The sequence below is a fragment of the Odontomachus brunneus genome, unplaced genomic scaffold (assembly GCF_010583005.1).
Source record: "Odontomachus brunneus isolate Ranch 3 - 2012 unplaced genomic scaffold, Obru_v1 Obru_scaffold_049, whole genome shotgun sequence".
In the NCBI taxonomy this organism is placed as follows: Eukaryota; Metazoa; Arthropoda; class Insecta; order Hymenoptera; family Formicidae; genus Odontomachus; species Odontomachus brunneus.
In genome coordinates this window covers 232106-250881 of record NW_022639499.1, presented here as the reverse complement: position 1 = coordinate 250881, position 18776 = coordinate 232106, and the positions used below count along the sequence as shown (strand labels likewise).

Below are 18776 nucleotides of genomic sequence, written 5' to 3'. Positions count from 1 at the left end.
GGGGGGGGGGGGGAGGGAGGGTTACAGAAGAGAGATACGAATCGTCGACATTTCCTCTCCTTTTTCTCCACCTTTCTATATCGCTCTTCGCTCCCTTTCCCTTGGAACGAGCAGCAAAACTGTTCTTAGGTACACACGACGAACGTGCCACGTCTCTGTGAGCAAGAACTTCTCCTCTCATCCTTTAGCGTGTTAACACTGAGATAATTAAAAAGTAGCCTTTTAAAAGCAGCAATGAGAAATTGGAGGGAACTTGACGATTTCTGTAGCAACTGCCGCCCTCGAGGACTCGGAATTTGCAGTTTCGCGAAATGACTTTCCGCCAGTCTCTCTGATTTCTCACCCGAAAATCTGATCTCTAGCGGAAATCCTCTTGCATGAGGGTGACTCTTCCGAAACCACGAGGAAAATATTCTAAGCACAATATTTTTTAAATTAAGATAAGTTTCATCTTTTATTTATCACACAAATCTTGTTCTACAGTAGGAAGAAAGCATTCTGCTTTAAGTGAACATATTCCTCTTGATTTGAAAGGAAACAAAAATAATATCTAGGATTAATGATTCACTTCATTGGAAGGGGAATATTCTTCCGATGAGGTTTTTCACTTGAAATATTATGGGATTACAGGAAACAGTGTTAGAGTGTTTTTTAGGGTGTTAGAATATTTTCCTTTTGACGTCAGAAAAATCTTGAGACCATATCTGAGAGGATTTCCGCTAAATATAAGATCACATATTTTTGGAGTGCTCTTTTTCTCTCATCTTTTCAACAGGGCTGTTTCGAAAAGAGACGCAGCATCCGCGGTCGTCGCTCCCCGCGCTTCGGCGATCGCGAGAGCCGTCCGGGAACGAGTTCTTCAGCGACGCGTGTCTCGCGCTTAAAACGAAAACGAACAATTATTGCTGCTCGGTCGCCGTGGATCATACACGTTATTGCTCTCTGCCGGGTTGTTCGAAGGGTGAAAAAGGGAGCGGAAATACAAGTCGTTAAAAGCCGCTGCTCTCAGCGAGCGGAATTCCTCGACAGCACTCGTTAACGGTGTAGCTCGAAGTCTGCTGGCATTGACAGTCGCGCGCCCAGCAATGAACACTAACTGTGGTACATACGTGATCCTAAGAAAACAAGAAAGGAAAAAGAAAAGGAGACGCGCGGGAACGTAGAAGAAAAAAAGGAGGAAACCGATCGATCGCGCGCGCGCCTGGTCGTAGCATTTCGCGCGTGTCTCGTTGGCCGTGTTGCACCGTCGCGAATTCATCCGGGGCTAAATGTAGTTCGCGTTGACATCGCGCGAATAAATAATAGCTCGGCACGAGAAAGCCGCGTTTAGCGCTAAAACGTGGCGGTGACGCGCGCGCGCGCTCTCTCTCTCTAATCATCGCTCGTCGCGCGCGACTCTCGTATCGCGAGGGCGGATCGAGCTCAGGGACCACATTTAGCACTGAATGCGACGTCGTTTGCGAAGCATTCGCTACGCGAGCGCGCGCGATCGCGTGGGTGAGCCACCACTGGCTCTCGTGTCGGGGTTTCAGCGCGCTCTTCGCGACTTCCATTCGCGCGGATCCCTCTCTCGGTTCTTTATCCTCTCTTCTAGGGATACACGTACACACGCGAATTCTTACGGCTAATACGTTAATCGATACTCACGGACCACAATTGCTCTTACACAATCTATATACAAGTTATCACGGTTTCAGGTAAGTCGAGAGAGGATCAGCGCCGGCGACCACGATGAGGGGCACGGTTTTTCGCTCCACCCTACGTACATCGACAGAAACACGTCGCTCGCTCGCGCAACCTGCAAGCGGAAGGTCGTCTCCCCCGAGCGAGGTCAGCGATTCCTTCCTCTTCCTTTCGCTTACTTCTTTCCCTTTCTGTGTACGATGCGGGAGACGTTAAACCCGGGAAAGAGAAACAGTAACGTCGACACGTTCCTGTCGCGCCAAACACATCTAGACACATGTACATTATTACACCCTACTAGATAATTAACAGTTAAATATCACAATCTATGATAAGAAGTTCGCGTATGCGTGCGCGCTCCTGTCCCGCGGCGCTTCACCCGTCGTGGAAACTGCAGTGCGCGAGATGCAGAAATCAACGAGAGCGCGTAGAAAAATAAATAACTGTCTCGGGTGAATCAGCCGTGTGTAACTCACTAATCTGTCTGTTTCGGGCCCGCGATGACCTTAGGCGCCGGTGCCTGGCGATTCTACGCGGCCGATCGATCGCTCGACTGTCCTAGCGCTGCGAACGAGAAGGATCCGAGTCACAGAGGGTGACTCTCTCGTTGCGCGAGCCAAGATAATTATTGCGATATTGCGCTGCGCTACATCAGCCGAATGTTTATTAAGAAGAGGAAGCCGTTCGTTCTTTGGCCTTCACGTGAAAGCCTCTCAATCGATCCCTTTGGCTCGCATAAGTCGCCTTTGTTTACAATAAGTACGGCCTTAGATCCCTCGTCATTCCCAGCGCCTTGAATCAATGCGTCCTCAATCGATCGCGCGTTGCGTAGGTCTGCGCGGACCTTCATCGGTTAAATTCGTGTCCGCGGAACGGAGGCGAGCGCAGACACCTCGCCGTAGTATCGAAGGGACGAGCGCGGATGAGGTGCGGTGGGATCGGTCGCGTTTCCGCGGAAGCCCATTCGCATTCGTGTAGCGCAAATACATACGCATGGATAAGAAAGCACAAATCGCCATCCGCGATGTCATCGCGCTCGGTCGATTTAAGGACGCGGCGGTCGCCCGTCGCTCCTCCACCGACTCTCCCCCTTCGATTTCTCACGTCGGCGAAAACGCAATTCGCCCGAAAAAAATGACATTCGATCCGCATCTGTGCCGCGTATACAGGGTCTCTGAGACGCACAGTGTCTCGTATCTCGCGCGCTACATGCAGATCAGGCCAGACTGAACAATGAAAGCTTCTCCACTACTGCGCAAACGACCGTGTAAAATTTTGAGCTGTCAGTTAAGGAATATTGGCGGATAATCGCACGGCTAACGTGACAGACCCTGCCGGCGTGTTTGTAGATTTGATTAAACTCTACCAAAAAGCCTTCTATCTTATTTTGCATTCAGTTTGACCCGAGTCGCACGAGGTACACGGGACTGCGTCAGACAACCTGTGTACAATCGCAACCGGCCTCGTCACCGGAAATTCAACGCAGAGATACCGAGATCACAAACTCGCTCGAACAGATAATTTCGAATATTCTATGATTTCTACTATGGCTCTATGACGAAAGAAAACCGATAAAAAAGGAGAGAGAAGCGAATGCAACGTTAAATAACAGCGATTCGTGTTCGAAAAATACACACATACACGCACACTCACACACACAGACACACACATATATATGCATGTATACGTTAAAAGGGTAAGAGATCGTGATCGATAAAAAATATATATGTACATATATATGTATGTATATATACAATCAAGACTCTCTCTCTCTCTTTCTCTCTTTCTTTCTATATAGCGTTTTATTCACAGGAAAACAAGTTGGATCGATTTTGTTCTTGTTTTCTTACCTTGTCACTCTTCTACGCGAAGAGAAATCGCGCGTATCAATAGCGAACGCTGAGCGCGACCGATGCTCGACTAAACGCTCTTGGTCTATGTACAATATGAGACAAGTCTGATCTGCGATCTATTTACAAAAGTCATGCACATACACAGATTCAATAGAAAATGCGCCGCGCACGGTGGCATGCTGTTGTACCGCGAGGACAACTTTTCCGTGCTCGGTTCCTAGAGGATCAGTCGGCAAGATCCACGTCTTCATTCGTTCAAGCGTGGACCTTGTCCAACGACAAAGAGGCTTGAGACCATGAAGTCACAATTCCGAAAGGAATTTGAAGTCACAACGTTTGTAAGGGACTGGAAATACGATTGGGAATGTTTCCCAATGCGAAAACGCAAGCTCCTGCACGTCGAAGAGCACCTAGCAATCACCTAGCATAGGGAAATCGCGGTCCGTGACGAAGAAGACCGAAAGGAATGTTCCGCGGCGTTACGAGCCGCACGGCAAAAGTAACGGCAGGACCGTGCGCGGAAATTTGTCTACCCGTTATCATGGAGTTACTTCATTCACGCGGTTATCGAGACCCATTCTCTCAATCGCTCCAATTCGCTTTCTCTCTCACTCTCCCATTGTCTTAATCTCTTTCTCCCTAACATACGTTACAAAGCGAGTAAACGGGAGTAGGATATACATCGGAGCGGGTCACATATTGACCCGTTCCTGCTCTTTGTAGAGTTCCTTGAGAATCAGGTACACGTCCAGAAACGCGACCGTCATTGGCCGTCGATCGAGGATCCCTCGTCTGTGCTCGACGCGCCACGGCGATCGGCATGCTCGTGATCTGAGAAACTGAGAAAGTTTCGTATTACACGCGCGACAGCGGCTGTCCGTCGAGAATAATACCACGAGGAAGAAACTTCGTGAACGTGTGAGTTCGGTTTTCGTGTTTTGGCCGAGGGATCCGCGAACAATGTCACCTTGTGTAGCTGAAGCGTGTACACGAAGTCTCATCGGTCTCATTGCGACGATGAACACAAGAACCTTCCCTCCTCGACGGGCTGCGGACACGACAATAAGGATGATGATGATGGTGATGATGAGAGGGGAGACGACGACTAGGATAACAACGATAACGATGATGATGATGATGATGATGATGATGATAATGACGACGACGTAAGCGGCGGTGAAGAAGGTCTCCAGGAAGAAAAGAGGTAGTAGTAAACTATCGCCCACAGCGTACAGTCCTCAGCCCGGGGTGGGTGGGGTCTTGTGTCAGTGAATATTGAAGTTGTACTGTTTACGGCTGGATGAGATACGGAGCCACCGACTAACGGCTAAAGGTTCCGGATGACAGTTCGACCATGAGATATCACCAAAGTGCGGATACGGCGACGAGGTCGTGGTGGCCTCGACCTGGATCGAAGTCGTTGTGGTTGTGAAGTCCTGCGAGGACTGGTAGTCGTGTGGCTTGTGTTTCTTCTGCTGTCGCGACGACATGACTACCGAGCTTGCGTGGTTCAGCCGCTTGCCATTGATCTGACTGGCGTGCTGCTGCTCCAGCTGCTCCACCGGATCGAACAGGCCCAGACTCGGCATCGACGCCTGTATCTGATAGCTTCTGGCCGACTGTACCGGCGACTGCGACTGTTGGCGGTGGCTGTTGGGTCTCGACATGGCCTGCATCACCAGCTGCGACTTGGTGTCCTTGGTGTAGACCGGGGAGTACATGGTGGCGGAGATCGTCTCGGCGTCGATGTCCACTGGAGTCTCGCCTTCGAGCACTGTGGCGACCACGGCTGGCGGTTGCACGCAGGTGGCTGGCAGTGGCGCTGGCACGATCGGCATCGCGGCCGTCGTGGTGCTCGGTATTAGTGTGGCCACCGGTGACTCCTCACTGTTACCGGGCAACGGCGACAGCGACGGTAATATCACGGATATTGGCGCCATCATCGAACTCGGCTGCTGCGACGCGCTGCTGACCACGGCGACAGCGGCCGATGCAGCGGATGAATTGACCAGGGTGGACTCTAGGTTCCGCAGCTCCTCGGCATTGGCGAAGTCCTCTTCGAGTTTGGTCTAAAAAAAGAAGCGTTGGCGACTCGCGATAAGTATTATGGAGCCCTCGTAGGCGAGAAAAAAGGTGGCGTTTAAGTGCCCAAAAGAAACCATGCCTTACAGGTTTAGTGGAGCCATGCGGGGCCAGACACCGATAAAGCAAATCAACAGCCTGCAATAACAAAAACAGAAAACAAGTATCAACCGACACCCTCTTTCTGCTAGTGCTAACTTGACCGGCCCGATCGATCCATGTTTGTCGGAAAAATAACTTTAATTCTTTTAAATTCGTTCAATTCTTTCTTTGTACGTTTTTCTCTTTTATTCAGGATATAGCAAAAGTACCGGAACGGCAAGATAACTCGGCGGGGGAGCATTTTAGAGAAAAATGTTTCAGACAAAAGTTGTAAGGCTTAAAAAAACGCATTCAACGATAGTAGTTATTTGACATAGGATGGCCTCACCAAGGTCAGAACAAGCTCAACTTTGCTTTTTTAAATAGAAACATATTTTTTATTACGGCATTTTATTCAACGTAAAAACGCAAACAACTCTTGTTTGAAAAAATTTTTTATACGACCTCTATTTTCTAAGATATTTACGTAAATATCTACAAGATTATTGGTTTCAATACATTTTTTACTTGAATTCTATCAACTTTACCAAAAAATATCAAGAAATAAAAATTGCTTATTTTGTTTTCATAGAGCTCTGTGAATTTTTTCAGAATTTTGTGTTAACTTTTTAGTACTTCAAGAAAATGTAAGAAAATGAAGTACTAAAAAGTTAATATAAAATTCTGAAAAAATTCTCAGAGCTCTATGAGAACAAAATATACAATTTTTATCTCTTCATATTTTCCGCTAAAGTTGATAGAATTCAAGTAAAAAATTATTGAAACCAATAATCTTGTAGATATTTACGTAAATATCTTAGAAAATAGAAGTCGTATAAAAAATTTTTTCAAACAAAAGTTGTTTGCGTTTTTACGTTGAATAAAATGCCGTAATAAAAAATATGTGTTTCTATTTAAAAAAGCAAAGTTGACCTTGTTCTGACCTTGGCGACGCCATCCTATGTCAAATAACTACTATCGTTGAATGCGTTTTTTTAAGCCTTACAACTTTTGTCTGAAACATTTTTCTCTAAAATGCTCCTCCGCCGAGTTATCTTGCCGTTCCGGTACTTTTGCTATACCCTGTATATTAGCTACGCGGGAGGATCTCTTTAAAAATCTACTTACAAATATCTGACAACGAGCAGTTACATCGATAAGGGAGATCAATATTTTGAAGTACATTCTTATTTCTTCAGAAAAAAAACGCTCTTCAAAATTCGTGCCTTTTTTATTATTATCGTAAGAGAGCGCAAAGATTCGGATCAACTTTATTCTCACGAGTATCGATAATAATCTATGAAGATGTAACATCGGAGTTCACTAAATTAAAAGTAACAATAATCAGATGATTATATCGATATGGGTTATTGAGTTTGGTATCTGTTATCTGGTCTATATCGAAGGTCCACGTAGAAACATGCGAGATTCATTCTCTCGTTATCATTCGATATCAAATTTATCTGAATCACGATGAATTTTTCGCTGCCCAAAGCCATGAAGTTTCTAAGACAATTCCTGGAGTCGCTATTGATTCGATCAGTGAAATGAATTTATCATTACGGCTACAGCAAATATTTCTACATCACCTTCTGCACAACCCAATCTTTCAATGCCCGACAATGTAACAATACGCAAGAAATGAAAGTTTCAAAGCACAGTACAAAATAAGAGCAGAGGAGCAATATATATCATGCACATTATCTGAAACTAATCGTGAAGTACACAGTAACTTCGACCGAAAGTAACGAAACCATGAAAGAACCCCGTTCTTTGCGTCCATTGCCAAATGGCACGATTCTTTATTGTCGTTTGAAACCTACTTTTTCGAACGGAACTACTTCTCCGCTTCAACCACACACGATCAAGCCAAAACTTTCATTTCGTCGCTGCGCCAATAACCCTTGTTCCCTCATTTCAGGGTTTGCTGGCGCAAAGAAGATCAATTTTCCAGGTTGATATGGCAACTACTCATCTCGAAAGTAAGTCAAACGAATTCACACCGTGGAGAACTAGAGATACCAATCGTCATCAGACATGACTTGTGTGTAAAAGACACTGAGGTACTTAAAAAAAAGAAAAAAAAAAAGAATAATTTAAAAATAGGAAAAAAAAAAGATTACGAAGGAGAGAACGTAATGGCTTTGTTCCTTACCTTTGGCAGTGGATACGAGTCTGGCAGCGATAGAACGGGCGGCGAACTCGGCGCTTCCGGCTCGGCGGTGGATACTGGAGTATTGGGAGCATGGGGATTCAGACTGGACGCGGCGACGGAGGACACGGTGACGGTGCCGGCGACCGTCACCTTGGTCGTCGCGCGACCACTGCCGCTCGGCTGCTCCTTCGCGGCGCGGTGCTCCGCGAGGAGCTTGTCAAAGGTCTTGCTGCGACCGACGACCGTCCGGCGCAGCGAGACGGTATGCGCCTTACACGTGAGCGACCTCGTGCATGGCTTGCCGGTCTCCTCGTTCCAGACGCCGCAATGTCGGTCGGGATCGTACTCTCGGTCTTTGAGCAACGAACGGTCCGCTTTGAGCCTCTTCCGCCGAGGCTGGCCGATGCTGGCGACGACTGGACTTTTGCTAGGACTGGACGTGACGACAGGAGGGCCGGTAACGTTGGAAGATGTTGTCGTTTGAACCGTGATCGACTCGAGGGGCGAGCGAGGCGACGAGGAGATCGGCAACGAGCCACTACCAGCGGAGAGGTTCGTCTGCTCGACGTTGCGCTTGACGGCCGTATGGTTCAGCTTCGTGTTCACGTCGACTACGGGGATCGTGGGAGTTGGCGTTTGGCTTTTCTTCAGCTTCGACACTTTGCAGTAAGGGATTTTCACGGTCGGTTTCACGGTCGGGGTTAGGGGTGGTGGGAAATTCGCCGTGCCTGAAGGATGACGACTTTCTGTGGCAGAATGCAAAATTCGTGTGTTTATATGGTTTTATCACTTGTCTGTAATGTCGCTATGAAGTCGAGAATCTCTAGACTATAATGTCTGCAAGTTACTAGTGAGATTATCATATTTTTAAAATTAGACATTGAGTTCCTCACAACTGTCTTCAAATTGTGACTTGATAACAGAGATATTCTATGGTAAAAAATATATCCTCTATTTATTTATTGTATAGTTAATTTCATAGATCTATATTTCTGATTATAAGACTCAATTGTGTAAAAGACTCGATTATGCTTCACAATAAGAGGATACACAGATGCACAGTTATGTGTGCTAATTGATGAAGCATGTATATACATACCCATGTGTTGAATAAGGGCTTGTGGTTTCACTATGGCATTGCATATCTCACATACCACTCCATAGAACAAATCTCTCTCTGGACAGAAGCCGTATAGATCAATATCTGTAAAAGATTCAGTTGGATCAGTGTTGTGTCAAGTTGTACAAAATGGAAATAACAAATTGCAGAAGTGTGCACATATATTATCACTTCATGATACATATTGACTACATATTGATATGAGCTAGCGAATACCTTCTACGGACAGTCGTGTAACTGAACTTGATGGTTGGGCATCTGTCTCTTCATCACCTGCAACATGCAACGTACTTCTGCAATAACGATACACACTAGCTACTGTGAAATATTTATTTCAGAAGAAACAGTGCTTTTTATATTCTGCATATTATGTCATAACATGATATAATTATTGACACATTATGCTCATAGACATTATTGAATTCCCACCATAGATTCAAGTTTGTCAAGACATCAGAATACATTTCACTCTCTATTTTGATAGAATTTGATCTTAATAATCTGATATCCTTTCCTTGAGCTAAGTGAGCCCAACACTCAACCAGAAGTATGAAATAAAGGACACAACTTGGTAGATAAGCTAGCTTTATTTTCTTTACATATTTCATGTATACATGCATGGTGACGACCGCCGTTACAGAACTCATTCAGCTCGAGAGAAGGGAACGCCAGTGCGTGTCCCAAACGGTCTATCTTCTGTCAACAAAACGTGACGCATGCGACTACACGAAAAGACGACTTGCTCGCGACTTACTTACGCGAGCGCATGATCTTGACAGCAGTCGACATAACTCGATCTTCCACTGTTGTCAAGATCACGATGTACGCTCGCGAAATTACATGATCATCAGAGAGTCCTGAAAGATTATCATCCCCGAATATTCGTTCGGATAAACGACAGCATGGGTGGTGGGAAGGGAAACAGGAGCAAAGAATGCACGCGAGGAGTCACGACGTGCCGCTGCGCGTTCGTCGCTCTCCTCGTGCTCGCAGATACATCATCATTCACCACCACACACGCAACAACACCCCCTTCGACATCGCCGTCCCCCCTGCGCGCGCTCGCGCGCGCCCCCGCCCGCGTGTCGCGCTGCCGTTCGTCGGCCGGACAAAGGAGCGTTGTCGAAGTGAGGTTAGGTACACGGCGCCCTCCGACGCCCGTCGCCGTCTCGGTCAAGGCGGCGGCGGCGGACGTGCGGGGCGTCATCACGATGGGCAGATTGAGCGCACTTACTCAGCGGCTTGTCCCGTCCGATTCTTTCGATCCAGCTGGACCACGGCTGGCCGTGAAAGAATGTTGGGCTGTCACTTCCCGACATTGCCAGTGGCGCTCGCGTTCTGAGTGAAACACGGCGCTGTCTCGCGTGTATATAGCGCGGCGATAGTGTTTTTTCGGGGGCCGGCGGACTGCGTGGACTGTCAGGTGCGGCGCGGTGCGACTCGACGCTACCACGCTCTCGCTCCTTTTCTCTCTCTCTCTCCCTCTTTCCCTCGCTCTCACCGCGTGTGCGTGCCACGCCACGGCCAGACGCATTTGTCGCCTCTCCTCCTCCTCGCTCGCTCGATTCCTCCTTCTCCCTCGCCGTACGTCCCCTGCCGAACCGAGCACGCGTCGTCGTCGCGAGATGCGTCGTCTCAGACGCGGATCTCGTCTGGCATCTTGTCGCGCGTCAACGGGTCAACAAGCGCCGTTTCGCGACGACGTTCTCGCGATCGCGTCGCCGTCCCGTCGTCGTTTCCGCGTGGCTTCTCTCTGCCACTGATGCACGCACACACACACACACACACGGGCACACACTGTGCACGTTCTACACGCGCGCACAGCCAGCACTGCTGATCCGTGCGCCGGTATTGGCCGGCGGTGACTGACGTCAGCGGCCGTCTCTGGCACGGACAACGTGCGCCGCGCACGCAGCCAATCGCCGTACGGTTGCGCAGAATGATGCGCGCACGTTCACTTGCGCGTCGACCGTGCAGCGTGCCGGACATGTGATAGCCTTCAGATCAGATCTTCCTAGAAGGAAGATAAGCAACATTTCACTATACCTGAAAACTTGTTAGGTTTTTGGAGGCATATCTTTTCTTAAAAAGTATAAGTAACATGAGGACTGCGTTCCGATATTCACCGCTAGTACTGAAAATTTATAGTACATGTAATATTAATTAATTAGCTCTTCAGTACTGGCAATTAATAATTAAAAAACAGCGAAAAAAGCGTTCAATGAGCAATCAGCGATTATTGGTTCTTACTGTTAGATTCTTAAATAGATCCCTAGACCAATTACATTGACGAATTGCTGAGTTCGCTGAACGCACCCAATGTCTACTGTGAACAAAACACTTTTGTCTCTGTTATTGGCTAGAAGGAAGATCTTTCTAGAAGGAAGATCTTTCTAGAAGGAAAATCAGCAACATTTCACTATACCTGAAAACTTGTTAGGTTTTTGGAGGCGTATCTTTTCTTAAAAAATATAAGTAACATGAGGACTGCGTTCCGATATTCACCGCTAATACTGAAAATTTATAGTACATGTAATATCAACTAATTAGCTCTTCAGTACTGGCAATGAATGATTAAAAAACAGGGGCCTTATTCTCGAAAAATATCCCATACGATATTTCTATGAAAAGCTATAATATATGTAACTGTAGCTTGATATAGTATACGTAAACTATAGTTTTTCATAGAAATATTGTATGCGATATTTTTCGAGAATAAGACCCCTGTTTTTTAATCATTCATTGCCAGTACTGAAAAGCTAATTAGTTGATATTACATGTACTATAAATTTTCAGTACTAGCGGTGAATATTGGAACGCAGTCCTCATGCTTTTTAAGAAAAGATACGCCTCCAAAAAACTAGCAAGTTCTCAGGTATAGTGAAATGCTGCTGATCTTCCTTCTAGAAAGATCTTCCTTCTAGGCAATAACAGAGACAAAAATGTTTTGTTCACAGTAATATCAACTAATTAGTTCTTTAGTACTGGCAATGAGTGATTAAAAAACAGGGGCCTTATTCTCGAAAAATATCGCATACGATATTTCTATGAAAAGCTATAATATATGTAACTGTAGCTTGATATAGTATACGTAAACTATAGTTTTTCATAGAAATATTGTATGCGATATTTTTCGAGAATAAGACCCCTGTTTTTTAATCATTCATTGCCAGTACTGAAAAGCTAATTAGTTGATATTACATGTACTATAAATTTTCAGTACTAGCGGTGAATATCGGAACGCAGTCCTCATGCTTTTTAAGAAAAGATACGCCTCCAAAAACCTAGCAAGTTTTCAGGTATAATGAAATGTTGCTGATCTTCCTTCTAGAAAGATTTTTCTCCTAGAAAGATCTTTCTTCTAGAAAGATCTTCCTTCTAGGCAATAACAGAGACAAAAGTGTTTTGTTCACAGTAGACATTGGGTGCGTTCAGCGGACTCAGCAATTCGTCAATGTAATTGGTCTAGGAATCTATTTAGGGATCTAACAGTAAGAACCAATAATCGCTGATTGCTCATTGAGCGCTTTTTTCGCTAAACGCGCCCATTAGTACGATATGATACCTCCTATAAATATGAAACCTTAGTTGGAAATAAACCCTTTAACTTTCGAGCACGATATTCGTATATAGTACTTCGAGATCACGTTGAAAAGGGTGTTGATTAACTTTAGCAAAAGTCGCAAAAATATATGAGAGGGGAGTTGAAAGTAAATATAAATATATAAAACTTGACCGCGTCGCTACATTGTAATGGTTCGCAGCGGTGCGTGGAGTAATATATATCTTATCGAGATACTCACGATATTATTCTTTCAAGAATATCGAAATTTATTCTATTATAAGATCATGTATAATCTTGTACAATTTTCTGTGTTTTCATATAAAAATCTCGGTGCCTCTTCTGTTATGAAGGCACGTTGGTTGCGCAAATGACTCGCACAGTCGCTCGAGACCGTTCGTTTTACGGGCCTCGCTTCGATCGCGTCAGCGAGTGGTTTGTCACCAAGGAACCGGGGATCAATAGGATAATCCTGAATGACGACTCTTCGAGTCGCGACAACTTCGTCTCTCGTCCCGAAAAGCCGATTTTGACTAGGAATAAACCGCTATCGTCAGCGGCCGCGAATATACGCACGTATGCGCTCGCGCATCTCTTATCCTACTGCTAAGAAGAGGAATGCTCAAGTTTACAGTCTTGTCAGTGGGCGACTGAAGAACAGTCCAGTCCCTTAGCCTGCGAAGAATGATCTCAGATTAGGCTGCACCTGCGCCACTTGGGCACTGTTGTTCACGTCGCCGCGATGCGCCTGGATCGCCTGCCAGTTGATGTACCAGAAGGGCTGCTTCTCCCTCGGCCAGGTCTTGATTCTGTTCACCAGGTCGACGTCACCGTGAGCGTCGACCGGTAGATCAGCCGGGTTTATCGTGGTGGTCGCGAACGTCGTGCCGAGGACTGACGGCTGCGCTGTCATGATGTTATTTACGTCGCTTCCGTTGATTCGACTCGATAGTCCTACGTCGGCGCTAGCGAAAGCTGATGCTCCCTGAGGTACTTGGGCTCCTTGCACTGGTTGAATCGCTTGTCCTGGATGGAATGGTTGCACTGGTCGAACTCCTATGTTTGATTGAATTGTCTGGCCTGGTTGAATCGCTTGGCCTGGTTGAACTGTTTGGCCTGGTTGAACTGTTTGGCCTGGTTGAACCGCTTGGCCTGGTTGGATCGCTTGGTCTGGTTGAACCGCTTGGCCTGGTTGCACGCCAGTTTGGCCCACTTCGGTCACTTGGCTCGCTTGTTCCGCTGCTATTCGCTCGTCAATGTATTGCGGGAGAACCATTGGCAGCCGGTTGCTGCTGCCAGCGTGCCATGGTCGTTGAGAGTTCACCAGGCAAAGCATGGCGGTGAACAGTGCAATGTATTTGAACTGCAATAACGAATAATCGCATGTTAAGAGCAGCAGGATACCAGAGAATCACGAAGTACTCGTCTCTCTACCGAACAGTTTCGAATTGTCTGCACTGTTAAATATTGGAGGGTCAAATTTAAACCAATTTCTTGAGTTAAATAATATTTAGTTATTTTTAACTATCATGTGTGTCAAAATTTACTATTTTAACACAAAACATGTGTTTAAAAAAACAACCACATCTAATCAACCCATTTAAAACAATATTAAGTCATTTTTTACTAAAACAAAGGTTACATTAACGTGCATATAATAAAAAATAAATTAAATTTTAGTCAAATTTAATACATTTTTTAAGTTAAATTATTTAACTCCTTTACATTAGTTAAATTAACGACATATTTAGTAGGAGCAGTGGCGACCTATAGGAATGGTTAAAAATAACTCAAATTGAGTATAATTTGACACTACGGATTTAACAGTGTGAGAGAAGCGATCGTATTTGTAAAAATATCATCATCACGCGCATTCGTTCAATCATTGATTTGTCGAATTATTGGATGTCGAATGAAATATATCAATTGAAAAGATTATCATGCATCGAACAGACACATCACAATTCGCGATAAAGAACATTCGTTATGGAGAATCGGAGACAGAGTGATCCACTTACCATGATTACTCAAGTGTATCGAGGTGTTCCACGAACTCGACGACGAAGACGCGACAATTTCACTGACGATGCGCAACTCAACGGTGCGGAGATTCACGACTGGGATACGACGATTTCACCGTTCGAATCTCAAGTGCTGGTGTGGCAAGCGTTTCTTCTTCTATATAAATCGGCGTGCCACACCGCGGTCCCCACCACGGAGAGTCACGGACGAGTCATGCGACGGTGGGAAAACTTGGCCGCAACTTCCCCCGCTTGGATTCGCGATATCTCGTGAGACGCAAGTATTCGAGAAGCGACCTGTGCACGAGGAATGGCCGGATAAGAAAGCATTCGTCGGAAACGCGAACTGCAACCGGCTTTCGCGGCGAGATAAACCCACTATTTATCTTTCTAACGATAAAGCTACAATCGTCAGGCCGTCCTTTCGATCCGCTTGTATACGTAAAGTGAGTAGAAATAAATTTGCTGAATCTACAATTCAGATAAAATCTGTAGATCAGCGCAACATTAGAGATGATCGACTACTCCGCGTTTCGACAGATAATACGGCTAATTTGCGCGTGACGAAGCTGTAAATTGTCGCTGAGAGAACAAAGTTCAACGCTCATCGAAATCTTCCCATTTTGTTGATATTATGCCATAGAAGGAGGTCTTTGTTGTTTTAACTAGCTCATCACAAAAGATAACACTGCTACGATCTCTGCAGACTTAAGTTAAAATTCATGGCGAGTTAGATGAAAGAGAGAGAGAGAGAGAAAGAAAGAAAGAAAGAGATGAAGAGAGAGCAAAGAGAGATTTTAGATGAAATGTTGAAAGAACTGGAATTATCTCGTCTTCGTAAATAACAAACTCATACAGACGAGACTGGCTTTCGAAAGTTAAGCATTAATTTGATTATTGCGGTCACGCGTTTCGTCGGTTTCACTAATATGTCAATCAATGTTTACATAGCGACTGAATACAGGATGTGGTGGACTCGTCACAACTTCTCGTCGTCTTTCGACAATGTCATTATGAGATGTTGCACCGCATTACGAGGCACATTCCGATAAACATTTACTATGAATGGACAAGAGCAAATGAGATAAATTGCAGGCTGACGTGTCGCCGTTACTATTTCTTCCTCGATACGATACGAACTTCTCGCAATCTGCAATTTTCCTTGCGACAGACGAGCCATTATTCGTGCTCACAATTCCGACCTGTGTGTCGTGCGTGTGAATTTATAATCAAAAATCAATGAGCGAGCGCACAATGGATGAAGTCATCTCCCGGCTATGGATCCGAAAGACCGCTGATTCCTGAATTGCGCGAACTGTGAAACTGCAAGGTCAGCGTCGCCGATGAATTCCAAGCTTTTCCAGCCGGCGTATTACGTGTGTATTATCGTACCGTTTCATCGCGATTTTAATGAGACCCGCCGCGTACGGTTCGTGCGTATAATTAATCTCCCTCCCGATGAGTCCACTTAAGTTGTGAAGTCGAGAAGAAGAAGATAGAAACTATTTACTGACACGAACGCATGAGCTAACATCAAGAGAAACAGAGGGAGAGAGAGAGACTCGATAAAAAATCGGAATTTCCAAGTTCAATCAGAAGAAATATTGCTTTGCAAAAGGCGTTATCACGAATGACATCGTGAACTCGCGAGGACCTTTGGATGTCTCCCCGGCTGGTTTACTCCTTATGCAGCTTTCAATATTAAGCCACGTCGTTACGTCACCGACATCTCGCGACGGTGTGAGGAAAGATAAGCGGATGCGCGAAACGCGAGCTGATTGTGAAAATTGGACGCGTGCTCGGAAAGTCACACCAAACGTAATCTTTACTACGAGTCACGCGCAAAGCAAAAAGAAAAATGGCCAAAACGTATCCAAGTGTTTATGAGGCAGATAAATTTCCACTTGTCACTTGTCAAGGTATCCGCGCTTGGTATTTTTTATGAATAATAAATTGCAAGTATAGATAACAAATTGTCAGCGCGAAATATTGTGTCGCGCCTTGTTTTGTCCGTGCGAGAAACTGTCGTGCGATCGACCTGGTCTTTGTGCTTCTTCCGTGAAGAATCTATACGAGAATGCTATCGCGGGGTGATATAATCGGCAGATATGATAAACAGGACGCAATTGACGATGCAATTCATGCATTTTCCTCACTGGAAAATTTTCCGGGAAGTGAATGCGCTCGGTTTTCCCACTCTTATCACCACGCTGCGTGCCGCATCTACAGGACGCGATTTTGCTCCTGTCATCCTGTCAGCGAAATGCGCGCTCCTCCACTTTCTGGTGAAAGGACCGCCGCTTACGTTAAATAATCGGTCCTCCCGCGGAATTCCGGTTCTTCCATGAGCGTATCAGGCGGGAATACCGGCGGGGAGGCTGGTTTCACACGCCGTAGATGCAGGACGTGACTCGACGAAAATGTAAATGACAGGATGCGAAGGGATGCTCGACGTCGATATCAATCCCTCGCGCAATGCGGTAAATCCAACATTTCGCTCCAGCAGCCCGTCGATGAATTCAGGAATTTTAAATCGAAATTATAAAAAGCTCCTTTGAATAACTAACAGAAATATTTAAATGGCTTATAAAGAGCCAAGCACGGATGTCTTACTGCCATTAGATATTAATATTACTTTAATAATATTAACATGATAGTGGGAGGATAATATGTCCAGCATGTAAAACGCATTTAAATATTTCTGTCAGGAATTTTCTATTGGAAAGTACAGAGAGAGCACGTTGCGGATTTCATCGAAATTTTGTCGCGATTATATCGAATTGGAGGAGACGTACGATTGGACTTTTTTTTATCAGACTTTAAACGCAATCATTTTCATCAGATTTTCAACGCAAATGGTTTTTATCAAGCAAATCAGGAAGAAAAGACGTCGTCTTTACAACCTCTTAACTGGCTCAGTACGACAAACATTCTCAAACACTCATGTCGAGTGTATTACTGGAATAAAACGTTAATTACAACTCGAGCTTCCGAGTATACAGAATCAAATTACCGTGTTTTTCTTTGAGTATACACTGAGAGATATTTACGCCCACATTATGAATTGCTGTTATGTGTCATTAAACTCAAATGACGGACTATTCATATTCCAAGTTACTTTGAACCGCGAGGTTTCTCCACGAATCGATTAGTTCGGGTCTGCGGCAATTCCTTGTAAGTCGCGTGTCCTTCGTGCTCGCGCATCTAATTGCAACAATGTTTTTACGATTTTCTACCCTGTCTCTCTCTCTCTCTCTCTCTCTCTCTCTCTTTCTCTCTCTCTCTCTCTCCTTGCCCATTCATTAATCACGGTTGTAAAGCGCGTCGCAAAAACAGAAATGCAGCCGGGGCGAGACGTGGCATGCGCCTCGCTCTGCTGTGACCCTGACGGGGATCAGATCGTGCCGCGAGACCAGGTGGGGATTAAAGGCTGCTCTGCTGCGGGCTTATGGGAATAGCGCTGCGAACACACACCGTGGGTTTTCCCCGACCCGCTTCGGGCGCAATTGCGCCTGATAAATTTCACTGCGGGCTTGTCCGCAGCGTGTCTCCCGTTAACACGATGACGAGGCGGAATCTCGCGGCGTTCTCGCAGGTAATGGCTGCTGGTCTGCGCGATGCCGAGTCGCACGGGAGTCATTCTCATAATATCTGCGATGCACTCTCTTGAAGTGAATCAGTTACTGATATCAGTTATGAGTATAGCGCTGAGCACTTTCAATGCTATACTTATAACTGCAATCAGTGCACGAGGGTAGTCCCAGAAGTACCCGGCCTAACAAAGAAAACACAACAATTTTGAAAAAATATATCTTTATTTCTCAACATAGTCCCCTTTTAGCTCGATACACTTTTCCCAGCGATGTTCAAATAGCTTCGATACCATGTTTATAGTGAGAACCATCGAGTTCCTCAAAATAGCCATCAACCGCAGACTCCACCTCTTCATTGTTAGCAAATCTTTTACCACCAAGCCATTTTTTCAAGTTTGGAAATAGATAATAATCTGAGGGGGCTAAATCTGGTGAATAGGATGCGTGAGAAAGCAATTCGAACTTTAACTCATTGATTTTGGCCATCGCAATAACGGACGTGTGAGCCGGTGCATTGTCATGATGAAACACTTTCTTTTTCGCCAAATGCGGACGTTTTTTCTTGATTTCATCACTCAAACGCTGCAATAAGTTCGCATAATACTCGCCGTTGATTGTTTCTCCTT

The 18776-nt window shown here is 45.4% G+C and overlaps 2 protein-coding genes and 1 long non-coding RNA gene across 7 annotated transcripts in view; 1 reads left to right on the top strand and 2 right to left on the bottom strand.

Annotated features, from left to right (window-relative positions):
* The window catches only part of LOC116845172, a 102923-nt gene extending 94894 nt beyond the window's left edge, over positions 1–8029 (top strand). For 2 of the 4 annotated variants that reach the window (XR_004378203.1, XR_004378202.1), the window contains 3 exons: positions 1698–1830; positions 7621–7762; positions 7864–8012. This is a non-coding gene — a long non-coding RNA (uncharacterized LOC116845172). Of the gene's footprint in view, positions 1–1697; positions 1831–7620; positions 7763–7863 lie in introns of those variants that run through there. The other 2 variants (XR_004378201.1, XR_004378200.1) reach the window with 2 other exon arrangements.
* Positions 1–12624, bottom strand: LOC116845167 (ataxin-7-like protein 1). 2 transcript variants are annotated; one of them, XM_032817554.1, is made up of 6 exons: positions 10209–12624; positions 9191–9247; positions 8954–9058; positions 7855–8600; positions 5706–5756; positions 1–5605 (listed from the first exon to the last, which is right to left on the bottom strand). In XM_032817554.1, the coding sequence occupies exons 1-6, from the start codon at positions 10291–10293 to the stop codon at positions 4802–4804; spliced, it is 1848 nt and encodes a 615-aa protein (XP_032673445.1). In that variant the 5' UTR covers positions 10294–12624; the 3' UTR covers positions 1–4801. The 2 variants fall into 2 exon arrangements, with proteins under 2 accessions (XP_032673445.1, XP_032673446.1); XM_032817555.1 differs by lacking the exon at positions 5706–5756.
* Positions 12625–12784: 160 nt separating this feature from the next.
* Positions 12785–14752, bottom strand: LOC116845170. Its single transcript, XM_032817561.1, has 2 exons — positions 14555–14752; positions 12785–13899 (listed from the first exon to the last, which is right to left on the bottom strand). Exons 1-2 carry the CDS (start codon positions 14555–14557, stop codon positions 13207–13209), a joined length of 696 nt encoding a protein of 231 aa, XP_032673452.1. The 5' UTR covers positions 14558–14752; the 3' UTR covers positions 12785–13206.
* Between the last annotated feature and the right edge of the window lie 4024 nt (positions 14753–18776).

Bases quoted from the DNA above. Each gene is read 5' to 3' on its own strand.
- LOC116845167 (XM_032817554.1), bottom strand. From the start codon at position 10,293: ATGTCGGGAAGTGACAGCCCAACATTCTTTCACGGCCAGCCGTGGTCC. The intron at 9,059-9,190 runs GTATTCGCTAGC...AATCTTTTACAG, and splicing joins TACACGACTGTCCGTAGAAG to ATATTGATCTATACGGCTTC. The intron at 5,757-7,854 runs GTAAGGAACAAA...TTGTTATTGCAG, and splicing joins ACTCGTATCCACTGCCAAAG to GCTGTTGATTTGCTTTATCG.